The sequence below is a fragment of the Balaenoptera acutorostrata genome, chromosome 13 (genome assembly GCF_949987535.1).
Source record: "Balaenoptera acutorostrata chromosome 13, mBalAcu1.1, whole genome shotgun sequence".
Classification (NCBI taxonomy): Eukaryota; Metazoa; Chordata; class Mammalia; order Artiodactyla; family Balaenopteridae; genus Balaenoptera; species Balaenoptera acutorostrata.
In genome coordinates, this window is record NC_080076.1 from 60,706,970 (window position 1) to 60,726,470 (window position 19,501).

At 40.6% G+C, this 19,501-nt stretch overlaps 1 protein-coding gene across 8 annotated transcripts in view; it reads left to right on the forward strand.

The window, feature by feature from the left end:
- The window catches only part of ARHGAP28 (Rho GTPase activating protein 28), a 163,976-nt gene that overhangs the window by 95,210 nt on the left and 49,265 nt on the right, over nt 1–19,501 (forward strand). For 6 of the 8 annotated variants that reach the window (XM_007196178.2, XM_057527217.1, XM_007196180.3 and 3 more), the window contains 2 exons: nt 9,383–9,475; nt 14,553–14,645. The exons of 1 other annotated variant lie outside the window; for it this stretch is intronic. In XM_007196178.2, the coding sequence (XP_007196240.2) occupies nt 9,383–9,475; nt 14,553–14,645 (186 nt within the window). The remainder of the gene's footprint in view (nt 1–9,382; nt 9,476–14,552; nt 14,646–19,501) is intronic. One more of the 8 variants, XM_007196181.2, reaches the window with a different exon arrangement.

The window sequence follows — 19,501 nt, forward strand, 5'->3', positions numbered from 1 at the left end:
GATTTATATTCATTGATGGAGAACTAGATTGACGGATTGATTAGTATAGGTAGTAGTCATATATTTCTTATGCAGTTATGTAGACCCGTTTTCTCCCAAAAACTCTCCCCCAGAACAGGAGTCTGGGCCTGTGTGAGTGGTGAAGTGTGTCAATGTCAACTGTCACACTTCACTTTAAGAAATAAATATGGTATCAACGCCAAAGTAACAAGAGTCCTGCAGAATCATAGTTTGTTGCCTTTTCAGGCAAACCCAACTTTCCTTTTTATACTCCTGTCTATATCCTTTTAGAAGGCCCCAATAAAGTGCAATTCAACATTCTTCCCATCCGGGACCACCGCACCCATACTAGGACAGCCACTATCACTCCCAAGGCAGGTGGTCACTCTGTCACCAAGGGGACACTTGGGTTTTATCCTGGAATTACATTTAGCTGCTGCCTGCTGTTCTTCTAAACAGCTGTTGCCTTCTGAATTGGGTGATGCCTTCCTGCTGTTTTTATTTTCATTCTGGATATGTGCTTTTTCTGGATCAGCATTTACCTTCCACACCTTTTTCTCTTATACCTTTTTTCAGGCCAAAGTTTTTCTCTACCCTTATCAAACCGTTCTTGCTTGCTGTTTATCTTCCAGGAGCATCCAACAATTTATGTTCTGCTAATGGAAATGTTTAGTGGTTTCTAGATCTACTCTTTGAGAAAGGTATCTCTTTGACATTTTGAGTGATTTGCAGGGGGAGGTGAATGTGGTATGTGCATTGTGATATCTTTTTTTTTTTTTTTTTAAACATCTTTATTGAAGTATAATTGCCTTACAATGGTGTGTTAGCTTCTGCTTTATAACAAAGTGAATCAGTTATACATATGCAATATGTTCCCATTTCTCTTCCCTCTTGCATCTCCCTCCCTCCCACCCTCCCCATCCCACCCCTCTAGGTGGTCACAAAGCACCGAGCTGATCTCCCTGTGCTATGCGGCTGCTTCCCACTAGTTATCTATTTTACATTTGGTAGTGTATATATGTCCATGACACTCTCTTACCCTGTCACATCTCACCCCACCCCCTCCCCATATCCTCAAGTCCATTCTCTAGTAGGTCTGTGTCTTTATTCCCGTCTTGCCACTAGGTTCTTCATGGCCTTTTTTTTTTTTTTTTCCCTTAGATTCGTATATATGTGTTAGCATACTGTATTTGTTTTTCTCTTTCTGACTTACTTCACTCTGTATGACACACTCTAACTCCATCCACCTCATTACAAATACCTCCATTTCATTTCTTTTTATGGCTGAGTAATATTCCATTGTATATATGTGCCACATCTTCTTTATCCATTCATCTGTCGATGGACATTTAGGTTGCTTCCATGTCCTGGCTATTGTAAATAGAGCTGCAATGAACATTTTGGTACATGACTCTTTTTGACCTATGGTTTTCTCAGGGTATATGCCCAGTAGTGGGATTGCTGGGTCGTATGGTAATTCTATTTGTAGTTTTTTAAGGAAACTCCATACTGTTCTCCATAGTGGCTGTATCAATTTACATTCCTACCAACAGTGCAAGAGTGTTCCCTTTCCTCCACACCCTCTCCAGCATTTATTGTTTCTAGATTTTTTGATGATGGCCATTCTGACCGGTGTGAGATGATATCTCATTGTAGTTTTGATTTGCATTTCTCTAATGATTCATGATGTTGAGCATTCTTTCATGTGTCTGTAGGCCATCTGTATATCTTCTTTGGAGAAATGTCTATTTAGGTCTTCTGCCCATTTTTGGATTGGGTTGTTCGTTTTTTTGTTATTGAGCTGCATGAGCTGCTTGTAAATCTTGGAGATTAATCCTTTGTCGGTTGCTTCATTTGCAAATATTTTCTCCCATTCTGATGGTTGTCTTTTGGTCTTGTTTATGGTTTACTTTGCTGTGCAAAAGCTTTTAAGTTTCATTAGGTCCCATTTGTTTATTTGTGTTCTTATTTCCATTTCTCTGGGAGCTGGGTCAAAAAGAATCTTGCTGTGATGTATGTCATAGAGTGTTCTGCCTATGTTTTCCTCTATGAGTTTGATAGTGTCTGCCCTTACACTTAGGTCTTTAATCCATTTTGAGTTTATTTTTGTGCATGGTGTCAGGGAGTGTTCTAATTTCATACTTTTACATGTACCTGTCCAATTTTCCCAGCACCATTTATTGAAGAGGCTGTCTTTTCTCCACTGTATATGCTTGCCTCCTTTATCAAAGATAAGGTGACCATATGTGTGTGGGTTTATCTCTGGGCTTTCTATCCTGTTCCATTGATCTATATTTCTGTTTTTGTGCCAGTACCAAACTGTCTTGATTACTGAAGCTTTGTAATATAGTCTGAAGTCAGGGAGCCTGATTCCCCCAGCTCCATTTTTCGTTCTCAAGATTGCTTTGGCTATTCGGGGTCTTTTGTGTTTCCATACAAATTGTGAAATTTTTTGTTCTAGTTCTGTGAAAAATGCCAGTGGTAGTTTGATAGGGATTGCATTGAATCTGTAGATTGCTTTGGGTAGTAGAGTCATTTTCACAATGTTGATTCTTCCAATCCAGGAACATGGTATATCTCTCCATCTATTTGTATCATCTTTTTTTTTTTTTTTTTTTTAAATTTATTTATTTATTTATTTTTGTCTGTATTGGGTCTTCGGTTCGTGCGAGGGCTTTCTCCAGTTGCGGCAAGCGGGGGCCACTCTTCATCGCGGTGCGGGGACCGCTCTTCATCGCGGTGCGCGGGCCTTTCTCCATCGCGGCCCCTCCCGTTGCGGGGCACAGGCTCCAGACGCGCAGGCTCAGCAATTGTGGCTCACGGGCCCAGCTGCTCCGTGGCATGTGGGATCTTCCCAGACCAGGGCTCGAACCCGTGTCCCCTGCATTAGCAGGCAGATTCTCAACCACTGCGCCACCAGGGGAAGCCCCTATTTGTATCATCTTTAATTTCTTTCATCAGTGTCTTATAATTTTCTGCATACAGGTCTTTTGTCTCCTTAGGTAGGTTTATTCCTAGATATTTTATTCTTTTTGTTGCAATGGTAAATGGGAGTGTTTTCTTAATTTCACTTTCAGATTTTTCGTCATTAGTGTATAGAAATGCAAGAGATTTCTGTGCATTAATTTTGTATCCTGCTACTTTACCAAATTCATTGATTAGCTCTAGGAGTTTTCTGGTAGCATCTTTAGGATTCTCTATGTATAGTATCATGTCATCTGCAAATAGTGACAGCTTTACTTCTTCTTTTCCGATTTGGATTCCTTTTATTTCTTTGTCTTCTCTGATTGCTGTGGCTAACACTTCCAAAACTATGTTGAATAATAGTGGTGAGAGTGGGCAACCTTGTCTTGTTCCTGATCTTAGTGGAAATGGTTTCAGTTTTTCACCATTGAGGACAATGTTGGCTGTGGGTTTGTCATATATGGCCTTTATTATGTTGAGGAAAGTTCCCTCTATGCCTACTTTCTGCAGGGCTTTTATCATAAATGGGTGTTGAATTTTGTCGAAAGCTTTCTCTGCATCTATTGAGATGATCATATGGTTTTTCTCCTTCAATTTGTTAATATGGTGTATCACATTGATTGATTTGCGTATATTGAAGAATCCTTGCATTCCTGGGATAAACCCCACTTGATCATGGTGTATGATCCTTTTAATGTGCTGTTGGATTCTGTTTGCTAGTATTTTGTTGAGGATTTTTGCATCTATGTTCATCAGTGATATTGGCCTGTAGTTTTCTTTCTTTGTGACATCTTTGTCTGGTTTTGGTGTCAGGGTGATGGTGGCCTCGTAGAATGAGTTTGGGAGTGTTCCTCCCTCTACAATATTTTGGAAGAGTTTGAGAAGGATAGGTGTTAGCTCTTCTCTAAATGTTTGATAGAATTCACCTGTGAAGCCATCTGGTCCTGGGCTTTTGTTTGTTGGAAGGTTTTTTAATCACAGTTTCAATTTCAGTGCTTGTGATTGGTCTGTTCATATTTTCTATTTCTTCCTGGTTCAGTCTCGGCAGTTTGTGCATTTCTAAGAATCTGTCCATTTCTTCCAGGTTGTCCATTTTATTGGCATAGAGTTGCTTGTAGTAATCTCTCATGATCTTTTGTATTTCTGCAGTGTCAGTGGTTACTTCTCCTTTTTCATTTCTAATTCTATTGATTTGAGTCTTCTCCCTTTTTCTCTTGATGAGTCTGGCTAATGGTTTATCAATTTTGTTTATCTTCTCAAAGGACCAGCTTTTAGTTTCATTGATTTTTGCTATTGTTTCCTTCATTTCTTTTTCATTTATTTCTGACCTGATCTTTATAATTTCTTTCCTTCTGCTGGCTTTGGGATTTTTTTGTTCTTCTTTCTCTAATTGCTTTAGGTGCAAGGTTAGGTTGTTTATTCGAGATGTTTCCTGTTTCTTGAGGTAGGCTTGTATTGCTATAAACTTCCCTCTTAGCACTGCTTTTGCTGCGTCCCATAGGTTTTGGGTCGTCGTGTCTCCATTGTCATTTGTTTCTAGGTATTTTTTGATTTCCCCTTTGATTTCTTCAGTGATCACTACGTTATTAAGTAGTGTATTGTGTAGCCTCCATGTGTTTGTATTTTTTACAGATCTTTTCCTGTAATTGATATCTAGTCTCATAGCGTTGTGGTTGGAAAAGATACTTGATACGATTTCAATTTTCTTAAATTTACCAAGGCTTGATTTGTGACCCAAGATATGATCTATCCTGGAGAATGTTCCATGAGCACTTGAGAAAAATGTGTATTCTGTTGTTTTTGGATGGAATGTCCTATAAGTATCAATTAAGTCCATCTTGTTTAATGTATCATTTAAAGCTTGTGTTTCCTTATTTATTTTCATTTTGGATGATCTGTCCATTGGTGAAAGTGGGGTGTTAAAGTCCCCTACTATGATTGTGTTGCTGTCGATTTCCCCTTTTATGGCTGTTAGTATTTGCCTTATGTATTGAGGTGCTCCTATGTTGGGTGCATAAATATTTACAATTGTTATACCTTCCTCTTGGATCGATCCCTTGATCATTATATAGTGTCTTTCTTTGTCTCTTGTAATAGTCTTTATTTTAAAGTCTATTTTGTCTGATATGAGAATTGCTACTCCAGCTTTCTTTTGATTTCCATTTGCATGGAATATCTTTTTCCATCCCCTCACTTTCAGTCTATATGTGTCTCTAGGTCTGAAGTGGGTCTCTTGTAGACAGCATATATATGGGTCTTGTTTTTGTATCCATTCAGCCAGCCTGTGTCTTTTGGTGGGAGTATTTAATCCATTTACATTCAAGGTAATTATCGATATGTATGTTCCTATTCCCATTTTCTTAAATGTTTTGGGTTTGTTATTGTAGGTGTTTTCCTTCTCTTGTGTTTCTTGCCTAGAGAATTTCCTTTAGCATTTGTTGTAAAGCTGGTTTGGTGGTGCTGAACTCTCTCAGCTTTTGCTTGTCTGTAAAGGTTTTAATTTCTCCATCACATCTGAATGAGATCCTTGCTGGGTAGAGTAATCTTGGTTGTAGGTTTTTCTCCTTCATGACTTTAAGTATATCCTGCCACTCCCTTCTGGCTTGCAGAGTTTCTGCTGAAAGATCAGATGTTAGCCTTATGGGGATTCCTTTGTGTGTTATTTGTTGTTTTTCCCTTGCTGCCTTTAATATGTTTTCCTTATATTTAATTTTTGACAGTTTGATTAATATGTGTCTTGGCGTGTTTCTCCTTGGGTTTATCCTGTATGGGACTCTCTGTGCTTCCAGGACTTGATTAACTATTTCCTTTCCCATATTAGGGAAGTTTTCAACTATAATCTCTTCAAATATTTTCTCAGTCCCTTTCTTTTTCTCTTCTTCTTCTGGGACCCCTATAATTCGAATGTTGGTGCGTTTAATGTTGTCCCAGAGGTCTCTGAGACTGTCCTCAGTTCATTTCATTCTTTTTTCTTTATCCTGGTCTGCGGTAGTTATTTCCACCATTTTATCTTCCAGGTCACTTATCCTTTTTTCTGCCTCAGTTATTCTGCTATTGATCCCATCTAGACTATTTTTAATTTCATTTATTGTGTTTTTCATCATTGCTTGGTTCCTCTTTAGTTCTTCTACATCCTTGTTAAATGTTTCTTGCATTTTGTCTATTCTATTTCCAAGATTTTGGATCATCCTTACTATCATTATTCTGAATTCTTTTTCAGGTAGACTACCTATTTCCTCTTCATTTGTTAAGTCTGGTGTGTTTTGACCCTGCTCCTTCATCTGCTGTGTGTTTTTCTGTCGTCTCATTTTGCTTATCTTACTGTGTTTGGGGTCTCCTTTTCACAGGTTGCAGGTTCGTAGTTCCCGTTGTTTTTGGTATCTGTCCCCAGTGGCTAAGGTTGGTTCAGTGGGTTGTGTAGGCTTCCTGGTGGAGGGAACTAGTGCCTGAGTTCTGGTGGATGAGGCTAGATCTTGTCTTTCTGGTGGGCACGTCCACGTCTGGTGGTGTATTTTGGTGTGTCTGTGGCCTTATTATGATTTTAGGCAGCCTCTCTGCCAATGGATGGGGTTGTGTTCCTGTCTAGCTAGTTGTTTGGCATAGGGTGTCCAGCACTGTAGCTTGCTGGTCGTTGAGTGAAGCTGGGTCTTGATGTTGAGATGGAGATCTCTGGGAGATTTTTGCCGTTTGGTATTACGTGGAGCTGGGAGGTCTCTTGTGGACCAGTGTTCTGAAGTTGGCTCTCCCACCTCAGAGGCACGGCCCTGATGCCTGGCTGGAGCACCAAGAGCCTTTCGTCCACACAGCTCAGAGTAAAAGGGAGAAAAAATAGAAAGAAAGAAAGAAAGAGGCTATAATATAGTGAAGTAAAATAAAGCTGTTGTAAAGCAAAGCTATACAGACAAAATCTCACCCAGAAGCATATACATATACACTCACAAAAAAAAGGAAAAGGGGAAAAATTAATATCTCCTGCTCCCAGAGTCCCCCTCCTGAATTTGGGATGATTCGTTGTCTATTCAGGTGTTCAGCAGATGCAGGCACATCAAGTTGTTTGTGGAGCTTTAATCCGCTGCCCCTGAGGCTGCTGGGAGAGATTTCCCCTTCTCTTCCCTGTTCGCACAGCTCCCGGGGTTCAGCTTTGGATTTGGACCCGCCTCTGCGTGTAGGTCGCCTGAGGGCGTCTGTTCCCCGCCCAGACAGAACGGGGTTAAAGGAGCAGCTGCTTCGGGGGCTCTGGCTCACTGAGGCCGGGGGAGGGAGCGGTACGGAGGAGGCGGGGCGAGCCTGCGGCGTCAGAGGCATCGTGATGTTGCAGCAGCCTGAGGCGCGCCGTGTGTTCTCCCGGGGAAGTTGTCCCTGGCTCACGGGACGCTGGCAGTGGCGGGCTGCACAGGCTCCCGGGAGGGGCTGTGTGGAGAGTGACCTGTGCTCGCACACAGGCTTTTTGGAGGCGGCAGCAGCAGCCCCAGCGTCTCACGCCCGTCTCTGGGGTCTGCGCTGATAGCCGCGGCTCGCGCCAGTCTCTGGAGTTCGTTTAGGCGGCGCTCTGAATCCCCTCTCCTCGCGCACCAGGAAACAAAGAGGGAAGAAAAAGTCTCTTGCCTTTTCGGCAGCTGCAGACTTTTTCCCGGACTCCCTCCCGGCTAGCTGTGGTGCACTAACCCCTTCAGGCTGTGTTCACGCTGCCAACCCCAGTCCTCTCCCTGCGATCCGACCGAAGCCCGAGCCTCAGCTCCCAGCCCCGCCCGCCCCGGCGGGTGAGCAGACAAGCCTCTCGGGCTGGTGAGTGCTGCTTGGCACCGATCCTCTGTGCGGGAGTCTCTCCGCTTTGCCCTCCGCACCCCTGTGGCTGCGCTCTCCTCCGTGGCTCTGAAGCTTCCCCCCCTCTGCCACCCGCAGTCTCTGCCTGCGAAGGGGCTTCCTAGTGCGTGGAAATCTTTCCTCCTTCACAGCTCCCTCCCACTGGTGCAGGTGCCGTCCCTATTCTTTTGTCTCTGTTATTTCTTTTTTCTTTTGCCCTACCCAAGTACGGGGGGAGTTTCTTGCCTTTTTGGAGGTCTGACGTTTTCTGCCAGCGTTCAGTGGGTGTTCTGTAGGAGCAGTTCCACGTGTAGATGTATTTCTACTGTATCTGTGAGAAGGAAGGTGATCTCCGTGTCTTACTCTTCCGCCATCTTCTCTCCTCCCCCCCATTGTGATATCTTGATCCAATTTTCCTATGTTGATTTTTCAGTAGTATTTGTTCCTTTCAAAAAATGTGGTTTTTTCCTTATTATAAAAGTAATACATCGTCTTTAATGGAAATTTAGAAAATATGGCCAAGCGAGGTAAAAAATGAGTATTTCTATGGGCCCAAATAAAATTTTATGATTTAATTAAATATCCAATGAATATAATTTTCAGTGAAATTCTAACCATAGAAGAATAGAATATTTAACCCTTGTTTTGGTAGAGCTCTTAATACACTAAATCACAGATATTAAATCACCCTTTGGATGCATAATACAAGGTCTACAATCCATTTCATCATGAGCAAAAGTTCAGTGCTCAAACAGATTTTTTCTAATATTCAGAAGATGTGAATCAATTATTACCTTCAGTAACACATTTAATTGAGCAAAATAGTCAATCTAATATATTTCCAATTTCATAATTGATAAACAGTTAAAGGTGGGACTAACTCATAATTAACTGTATAAATATAGGCATACAGTCCTTAAAAAAAATGTTATATCACACATATACATTTGACTGCGTGGCACAGAAAACCCAAGAAATCATGAGTTATACAAATATGAATTTGTTTTTTCTCTCTTTCAGAGGAAAGTGATCTTTGCTTTAGCGTAGATCCAGCTTCCTTCCATCTTTCTATTTTGTCTTTCACATGTGGCCTTCATTCTTTTGCTTGCCAAGGGGGCTGGGCCACTCCTGCTACCATGCCCATGTTCCTGGCAGTTCCTGGAACTTGTACCAACTGACTCTATCTCTCTGACTTCAGTTTCCCAGAAATCTTACTTGGTAGAATTCCAGCTACCTCTCATTGCCTAGAAATGTTATACAATCATCCTTAGCTGCAAGAGAGCCTGGGAAATTGATATTTTTTCATTGTACACAAAAGTTCCTGAAAAAAAAAATCAGGATCCTATTAAGGAAGACACGTGACTGGGTTTGGGGCAGGTGGTTGACAGTATCTTCCACACGTACCAGTGTCTGTCACTGGGCCTGGTGTGTGGTGAGCTCCCAGGACTGGCTGCTAAGTGACCAAATGCAGTGATCAGTGCATAGGCAGTCATATCTGTGGGTGTCTCAACAAGTCTGTATGAATGTGCACTTCGTATGCGTAACACATGATTAAATGCAGTTGCCCTTGGGAGAACATGCCTGAATAAAAATGCACTTTCATTTTTCTCAATAGCCAGATGATTTTTGTTGTATCCCAGCTCCTCTTTTGGATGTGAACCCAGATGAAGAAGGGATGCCAGCAGTTCCCTGCAGAAATGGTCAACTGGTAAGACAGAGCAAGGGGGTCCAGAGAAGTGGTTACTTCAAGGCGGCCTGGAAAGTTTAAAAAAAAAAAAAAAAGCCTACTTACCTTGTAACAATGAAGAAAAAAGGGGACTCAGACTCAGGAATGAATAATTAAATAGTTAAATCCGCAAATACTATGGGGCCTACTTGTACCTACAATAACAAAAACAATCACAGCTGCAGCTGCAGCCGCAGCCAGAAGTCAGTACATGTGGGAGGTCATCAGCTAAACTATTGTTCTCTTTGCTGAGTGCATAGTGGAAAATTTTATGCTACCTTCTATAAATCTTTCAAAATTAATCTAATTGTCACCGTAAGAAATATTTTGACATTTAAGTTACTTTCTAAATGTAAATATATTGTGGGATGCAGCACTATAGCATCTTGAATGTGTAACAATAAATGGAAAAAGTGCACAGTCTTGCACAGGAGGTAAACACGTTTTATTTAGAGCCCACCTCACCCGGTTTAGTACAGAGTTTCAAAGAGTGATGATCTGAGTTCCAAACTGTCAGTGAAGCTGTTTCAGTGAAAGAGATGAATCTCATGCTGTGATCTGTACCTCCTGGCATGAGGCCTGGGTCCTCTTACTGAAGTGGTGACCCTTCACCCTGAGAAGGACATGGGTTCCTGACATCTTCCTCCACCTGGACTCATGGCAGCAGAAAATTTACAGTAAGAGACCTTCCTCTGTCACGCTTCTGTGTGTTTCCTTCTCTTTAGCTCTTTATTTTCTTTCCCAGCAGAGGAAGAAGGATTCTTTGTTGTTCTAAGAGTAACCCCTGTACCATTCTTGATCTGATGAAGATGATGATGTTTAGATTCTCTACAGTTTACTTTCATCTTGCATATATTTTATGTGGGGCACTCTGTCCACATCTTCCAATTGTCTCGACACAGGCTAGCCCCTGGTCCCTTCCAAAATTCTGCTCAAGGGTTTGGATGTGGCCAATTTGTGTTCTGGCTGCTCTTCTGTTGCCTGAGGGTAGGTCAAGGTCTGGAGGTGGAGGGTGGTCAGCTGGGGATGTGAGCAATCCTGTTTTCAGATTTTTGTCTCTAATTTTTTTCTAATTTCATTGCATTTCTCATAAGAGTGTGAACTCTGTCTAGTCAGAGGTCTTTACATTTTCTGTTGAGTTGGAAGATTTTTCCCTCGGTTCAGGGAGTCTTCTATACCATCCTTCCGGCCAGGACCCTTGATCCAGGCATTCGTTCCTCTCTGCCCGCCCGCTCCCCTTCACAGCAGCCACTACCTCTTCTCTCAGCTAGAGGAGGGGCAAGTCAGAGTAGACACGGGGTGTTTGCAAAGAATGATTTCTATGAGCTTTTCACCCCACCTGCCTCTACCTACTGTTTTGATTGTCTCCTCTTCACCCTGGGGTTATAGGGATGGCTCAGCACATGACCCCTGACACTGGAAAGGTGAGACAACAGCAATTTATTACATGTTCTCACAGCCCAGGGAGGCAGGACACCGCACACCATACAGATCCACATGTGGGGTGCACTTGGGAACAGAGTGAACAACCAGGCTTTGTAGTATCAAGAGGGGGAGTGCCCCCCTGGTTCTCACAGAGGATGGATTGGCTTGTTTGAATAATTCCATGGGTGGACAGGGAACTGAAACCCACTACTCAGGGATAAGCAAGAACTGTGTCTGGCCCCCTGGGTAAGGAGTGTTGTCTTACTAGGGGACCTTATCTGAGGGAGCAAAGTGGGGGGGGAACTTGGGCTTAGACCACTTACGGCCCTCCCGCTTTTACCGGATGTCAAGGCAACGTGTAAGAGTGAGTCTTATTTTAGATCTTGTTGCCTCATTGACACTCCACGTCCAGCCACGGACTCACATGATGAGTCTATGCTTATTTTGTTTCTTTTCTCTTTTATCACTATCCCTTTTATTTCAATGCTTTGACAGTCTTGTCATCTTTTAAAGGTTAAAGGCAAGTGTGGTGACGAACACACGAAGAAATCTCCCACTGAGGTGGACGAGAACGATTAAGTTTTATTCCAGCCACACCCCTGAACTACTCACCAGTTTATAGAATGAGAAAGCAGTACTGCTCTGTATGCCTGGAGGAGGATGAGGGCTAGCCCGCCAGAATGACCACAGAGAATAGTAGAAATACTAATTTCCATAATCACATATATTACAAACTGTTACATCTTCTTAGCAGATTGCATCTTTTATCCTTTGAGCAAATCTGGCAAGAAATATCTCTGGCTACTAAATTTTAATAACTAAAAAGCTTAAATCCTAAACTGGTTAGTATCAGTGTGCTAGGCTGTTGATCATTTCCTTTCAGAAATTTGTAAATATTAATCTATTTGCTTTTCATATAGTGTTAATGTTGAGAAGTCTGATGCCTCTCTAAATCATTCCTTTATTTGCATCCTGCTCTCATTTTTATATTTCTGAAAGCTTTCAGGTTTATCTTTGTCGTTAGAGACCTGAACTGCCATCAGGATATGAAATCTTTTTTTTTTTTTTTAATCATGATCCAGCACTCAGCTTTTTGTTTCTGAAACATGTTTCCTTTCAGTTCTGAACATTCTTTTCCCATTATTTCTTTTACTTCATTATCTCCATTTTCTCTCTTCTTCTCTTCATTTCTTACATTAAACTCACAGAGCTCTTAAATTGTCTCTTATATTTCCCATGTCTTTTTTTTCCATTTGTTCTGTATGCTAGGAGATTTTTTCTGCATCATTTTGTGGAAACCTAATTCTAATTTTTGTCATGAGTGATTATAATTGGGTCCCTGTTGATTTTTAAATTCAGCGATCATACTGTTAATTCATAAGAACTCCTCCTTTTTTCACTGATTTACCCTTTACTGTTATAGTTAGTCCTGATTTATGATTGCAATAGTCTCTCAGATCTCTTTGAAATTATTAAATCATTATAAGCCTTTTTCTCTTCCCTCAATTATCTCTTTCTCCCAGAATGTATATCACTATACTTTTTTTTCAAAATGTTGATTTTCTCCACAGCTGACTTTTTTATAATGTTGATTTTTCTCCAGTGGCTGATGATCCTTAGTGATGGTCTGGATTGACTAGTTAATGACTTTTAGGATATGTCATTGCTGTATGATTTCTCTGCCATTATATAGATATTTTCCCAAAGGGCTCTTTGTTGAATAAGAGGGCTGACTTTGGGTCCTGTGTAAGCAGTAAGGTATGTGAGCAGTCTGTGAATGGACGTTATTTTAACAGCACACATGGGTGAGTCCGTGCATGTGTGCATGCGTAGACACACGTACATGCACACGTACACACACAGATACACGCATGCACATACCTTCAATGCCAAAGGGAGAGTGGCAGATGACATCATTCCCAGAAAAAAACTCATGTTCTCCTTTTATTCTCCCATCCATGTCTTTCATGAAGGTCCAGAGTGACCTGATATTGAGGTCTGCTTTGGTCCCAACCCTGGGCATCTTCCCAAGGCAGGTAGTTCACTTCATTCAGAGTGCTTTCCTTGGGTCCATACGTGGCTGCTGTCTGCTGTTCAGTGTAAAGGGAACTGTTCGGAGTTCTGTCGGGCCCTTCCATTAAGGAAACACTTTACAGTAAATTATCCTAGCCCTGGGACCCCTTCTTGTCCTGTGTGGTTTCCACTCTAAGCTTGGTTGTTGGTCTGTTTGCTTTTTTGTGGATTTGCCCTTTCTTTGTCTTATGCTATTCTTAGGCTGAGAATTTCTCTACAATTATGAAATAAATTACTTACTTTTTATTTTCCAGGAATTTCTAACAATTTTTAATCTGTTATTAGAACACTTTGTTGGTTTTCAGTGCCCTTGGAGCTATACTTAAAAAATATGCCCTTTCTCTAATTCTGAGTGATTAGGAGTGGTACACCCTCTGACCTCCATCCTGACCTAAGTTTTCTTGTACTGCCTTTTTAGCATTGTTTCCCCTTCCAAGGAGATGTGTGTTCTTCATAGCAATATAATACATACACATTGGGGGAAAGTTAGAAAGTATGGAAAAGCCAGATGAAAAATGTGTCTAAGGTCTCATGTAAAAGTTTATTTCATTAATATCCAGTATGCTTAATTTTTCAAAAAGTTGCTTTAATCATGGAGTAGAATATTTGCATCTTATTTGGGGAAATGCCATTATATCACAAATGCTGCTAAAAATCTTACAGCGTATGCACAAGGCCTACAGTGCAGCACATCACAATTAGAATAGTCTCAAATCCATTTGCTGCATAGTGAAAATCAGAGCTTTTCCAATACTCAGTGATGGGAATGAAATATTTGGTTCAGTCATATGTGTTTGTGAGATAATCAGTCTAATGTTTTTCCAGTTTCATAATGAAAAAAAACCCCTGAATTCTCTTGCTTTTGATTTGTAAATCACTCCAAAATACAGTCATAAAGTCTGATTTTTAAATAGCATAGTTTAATCAGTAAGCTTCCTGACTTAGACAATTAGAGGTTTATTTTCCTTACAAAATAAGAAGTCTGTGGCTGGTTTGACTAATATCCCTCTCATGGACCTACCAAATTTTTATCTTTCCATTCTGTTCCACTCAGCATACAGGCGAGTATTTAATACTTACAGGGTGTCTGGGCATCACAGGTACCATGCCCATGTTCTGGGAGGAGCGTCAGCCAGCTGATTCCATGCACTTCAACAAGAAAACATTAGCCTTCCTGGATGCTCTACCAAGTAGGGTTTCACTGGAATCTCTTTGGACGGAACCATCACATGATCACACTTAGTCCTTTTAGATAGACACACAACATCTTGGAGCAAGATCATGATATTCACATGTTAAAGAAGAAAAGAAAAGTGGGTTTTGGCAGGCAGGTAGCAGTGTCTGCTTTTGAGACTCATTTCTTTTGCAGTGCATGACATTTATGAGGCTCAATATCCTTTTGGAGGAATTGGTGAATGCTACCAATTGCACTGTAGTCATTAACTCTGTATCTCCACATGGCTGTGCATTTATACAGATTCTAGTGTAATGTATAATTGAATAAACAATCACATTGGGAAACATATGCCTGGATAAAAATGACTTTCATTTCTTTCATTAGTCAGGCGATACCCGTGACAACCATCCTAGTCAGTTGGACGGCACCCAGGGGGAAAAAGAGCTGCCGGGAGTTATCAAAACAAGTGGTTCCTTGGTAAGTGATAGCAGGAGAACTGGGGGTAGGGATGAAAAAAGAAGCCGTTCCTTCAAGACGATCATGTGAAACTTCAAAACAACGCAACATAATTCAGGTGGCTGGACAACTACAGCTGTCAACATGCCTATCTACCTTTATTCGATTTGTAGGAAGCCATTCAGCAGTAAATGAACCCGAGTTTAATAGTTAAAGCCACAAACAACTACATGCTCTATTAAAACAGATACAAACCCAGAAAACCAACGATGGTAGGCATTTCTTTATGACAGATTTAGTTCCTTTCCATTTTTCTTTTATTTTGAAAAATTCTCATCAGAGTGTTGGTTCCACTGAGTCACAGCTCCACCAGCTATGGACGTCAGGTCACAGGACAGCAGTAAGTGTCCTCAGGTTGTCCACTGTTTCCCTGGTGCAGGGCGAACGCCAGGCATCTTAGTTCTGACCACACTCTTCACCCTAGGTGTCTAGTGCCCCTCCCCTTCCCCATCCCCCTGCTTTTCCCCAGAGCCACTTCCACTCCCCACTTACCCAGAGGAGGGCGAAGTCAGGCAAACATTGGGAGAAAGATCCACCTTCTGTCAGTTTACAAACGGGAAAGATTGCTTTATTTATGGTTTAGACAGAGCCTGTTCTCATGTCTGTTTTTACTTGCACTTCTATCCTACGCTATCTTTTCTCTCCCTTGGTGGAGCTTATGTACTCTACTTTTCCTTTGATTTTTCCATTCTCATATTCCCTCCCCTAACTTCCTCCCAGGTAGAAAAAAGCAAAATGGTGAATCCAATAGGTTCGCTCCTCCCTACTGAGGTGGTGTTGGGGAGAGACTGAGTTTCAAGGGCTCTGCTCATATTGACCCCAGATGTGGTTACTCACACCTTCAGTTGTTTTCCCTCATGATTTGGAGGAGGTAGTAGTTGTCTATTTCAAAAGTGTCTCCATTTGATTAGGAGGGAGGCGGATTTTGGAAAAGAATTTACATTATTCCTGGACTATTTCTCTCTGACCACCACTCGTGTGAATGTTGCTGGGATTCTTTTTTATTTATTTCATTATGTTTTGTTGACTCTACTAGGTTTTAGGAGAGAAAGGCTTGGTCATTGACTTAACTCTCCCATTTTATTCCAGAATATAATCCCTATTGTTTACAGAAATAATACATAACTCTTTTTTTTTAAATTTATTTATTTTATTTATTTATTTTTGGCTGTGTTGCGTCTTTGTTACTGCGTGCAGGCTTTCTCTAGTTGTGGCGAGCGGGAGCTACTCTTCATTGCGGTACACAGGTTTCTCATTTCGGTGGCTTCTCTTGTTGCGGAGCACAGGCTCTAGGCACGCAGGCTTCAATAGTTGTGGCTCATGGGCTCAGTAGTTGTGGCTCGCAGGCTCAGTAGTTGTGGCTCGTGGGCTCTAGAGCTCAGGCTCAGTAGTTGTGGCGCACGGGCTTAGTTGCTCCCCGGCATGTGGGATCTTCCCAGACCAGGGCTCGAACCCGTGTCCCCTGCATTGGCAGGTGGATTCCTAACCACTGCGCCACCAGGGAAGCCCCAACTCTTTCTTTTTATATTAAAATTATCCACAATTTGTTCTCTGCTGGTATTTCCAAGCTTTAGTTCTCTCGCTTTTTTTTTTAAATAACATTTATTTATTTATTTATTTGGCTGTGCCGGGTCTTACTTGTGGCATGTGGGATCTTCGTTGTGGCATGCAGGATCTTTTAGTTGCAGCATGCGAACTCTTAGTTGCGGCATGCATGTGGGATCTAGTTCCCTGAACAGGGATTGAACCCGGTCCCCCTGCATTGGGAGTGCAGAGTCTTAGCCACTGGGCCACCAGGGAAATCCTAGTTCCTTCGACTTAATCACACAAATCCTCTACTTTTGAAAACAAATCAACATTCTGTTTCAAGAACATACTTGGAGCTTTCCAGTGATAAAATTTTGTTTGGTCTTTTCTCATCTTTTAAAATGGGCAAAAGATTTGAATAGACACCTCTCCAAGAAAGAGATTTGGATGGCGAATCATCTCATGAAAAGTGCTCAGTATCATTAGTGATTATGGAAATGCACATAAAGCCACAATGAGATATCTCTACATACCCTGTAGAATGGCTGAAATTAAAAAAGCTGACCGTATCAACTGGTGCTAAGGATGCAGAGCAACTGGAACTCTCATACATTGCTGGTAGGAATGTAAAATGGTCCATCCACTTCGGAAAATAATTTGGTAGTTTCTTAAAATATTAAGCACATACCTTCCATATAGACCCAGCCATTCTACTCATAGATAATATATATTCATACGGAGACTTACCCACAAATGTTTATAGCTTAATAGCCCCAAACTGGAAAGAACCCAGTTTTACCTGCAGCTAAATATATGAACAAATTGTGATATATCCATACAGTAGAATATTTCTCAGCAATAAAAAGCAATGAACATTTGATATACACAGCATGGATGGATCTTAAAATAATTATGCCATGTGAAAGAAGCCAGACAAAAAAGATTCAATTTATATGAAATTACAGAAAATGTAAACTAACCTATAGTGAGGGAAAGAAGATCAGTGATTGCCTAGGGGTTGGTGAGGAGGAGAGGGAAGGAGGGATGACAAAGGGGCATGAGGACATTTGGGGAGTGCTGGTTTTGTTCATTGTCTTGACTGTGGTGATGGTTTCATAGGTCTATGTATTTGTCAAAACTCATCAAATTGTATACTTTATAATCTATCTCAAGAAACCTTTACAAAAGAGTCCATATAGTATTTTATGATTTCTTTAATATCTAACACATTTATTTTGCAATAAGCTACTTACAATAAAGGAATTGTCTATTATAATATAGATGATTGTCTATTGTTTATATATTATACATGGTTGAATCTTGACTCTAAATCACAAATGCCACTAAATCTGGGCATTTACAAAAGATTTACAGAAGATTTACAACCTGTACAGAAGGCTTACAACCCAGTCTACAGTCCTTACAAACTACTCTACAAATCACTTGTATAGATAAAAGAAACATTTTCCTATGTGTAGTCAACATAAATGAATTAGTCATTAGAGGTGTTAGTTAATTCAAAGGCAAAGTAGTTGATCTAGTTTATTTCCAATGTCTTAAGTGAAAATCAAATAGCTACATTTGCTATTGATTTATAATTCGCTGCAAAATACAATCATACCTTCTGTTAAAAATGATCAATTGCATCTGTGTTTGCTTTGTAGTATAGAAAATCTAAGGAACCTTGGTTTAAACGAGTAGGAGTTGGTTTTAATCACAAAGTGAGCAACTAATGGTGGATAAACCAAGGCTAGTACAACTGCAGTGCAATGTAGTGCCAACCTTAGCACGAAACTTCTAACTTTCTCCTTTCACGCCGCCACCATAGCATGTGGATTTAATCCTTGAACTTACAAGATGGTTAGCAAATTCTGGATCCCATTAGGAACATGTGCCAACTGACTGTTCGTTGTTAACAAAAAACCTTAGCTCTCCTGGAGAACCCACACAGTGGCATTTTCCATATTGCTCATTGACCTACTCTTGCACACTCTTACATGACAATCTTACTTTGGTTGTCTGAATCTTATTCCTCTATAAATAAGCTTTTTGTGTTTGCCCTCTCTGCAACTTTTTTGAATTTTGAATTTATAGGTGGAATTCTGAACTTTCACAAGAATCAGCCCCTTATTTCATTCATCTTGCTTAGAGGGGGGCAGGTGGGTTAGTGCAGTAAACACTCCCCAAATGCAAAATTGATGAAAGGAATGAAGAATTCTTCATCCAGGCAAAGCCGATTTCATTTTCAGCCGCCCCTCCATTTCTTTTGTTGTGGTCTGCCAAGTTCCTTCTCTTTTAGACCCCCTCCTCCTTCAGTATCCATGGGGGATTGGTTCCAGGACCCCCCAGGATACCAAAATCCATGTGTCCTCAAGTCCCTTATATAAAATGGTGTGGTATGTGCATATAACCTACACACACCCTCCTGAATACTTTAAATCATCTCTAGATTACTTATAATACCTAACACAATGTAAATACTATATAAATGGTTACTAGCATATGCAAAATTCAAGTTTAGTTTTTTTGGAAATTTCTGGAATTTTTTTCAAATATTATCCATCCTGGTTGGATGAATCTGCAAATGTAGAACCCGTGGAGACAGAGGGTCAACTGTACTCAAACTAGGAGCCCACCCACCCCAAGGCAGTTAGTTCATTTTATTTAGACAGAATTGGGGGGGGGGCGGTTCTAGGGTTATATTTAGGGGCTGTCTGCATATTTAAAGAGGGATGGTCTACTTGACCTCTATCAATATTTTGTAAACAGCTCTTAACTATTTGCCTGTGGCCCTTTCCTACTCTTTGTACCTTCTGTTATTTTTCTCTTCTCTCTCTAAAAAATTTTCTTTTATGCTGTTTTCAAGTAGAGGTTTTTATTTTACCAAATCAATTCTATTAGCTTTTCTTCTAGAAATTTCTATCAGCTATGGAATTCTTTGCTGGTTTCCATTGCTGTTAACAAGCTGTTTCTTTAAAATATATATCTATATATTTTCTGCCATTTTTAGTGATTTGGGGTGAGGGGAGTTAGGTGATTGTCAGCTTGCCATCTTGACTTAAATTTCTTGTGCTAGATCTTGTGTTCTATTTGTTCCTTTAAAGAAAAAAGAGTCCTATGTTTATTTTATAAAGTAACACATACCGTCTATAGAAAATTTAGAAAATATGGTCAAGAAAGATGAATGACAGTTTTTTAAAAAACAAAATATCGTATGTTTTTGTAAGTATCAAATATATTCGATTTTGCCATAAGGTTCCTTCAGTAAAGAAAAGAATATTCATTTCTTA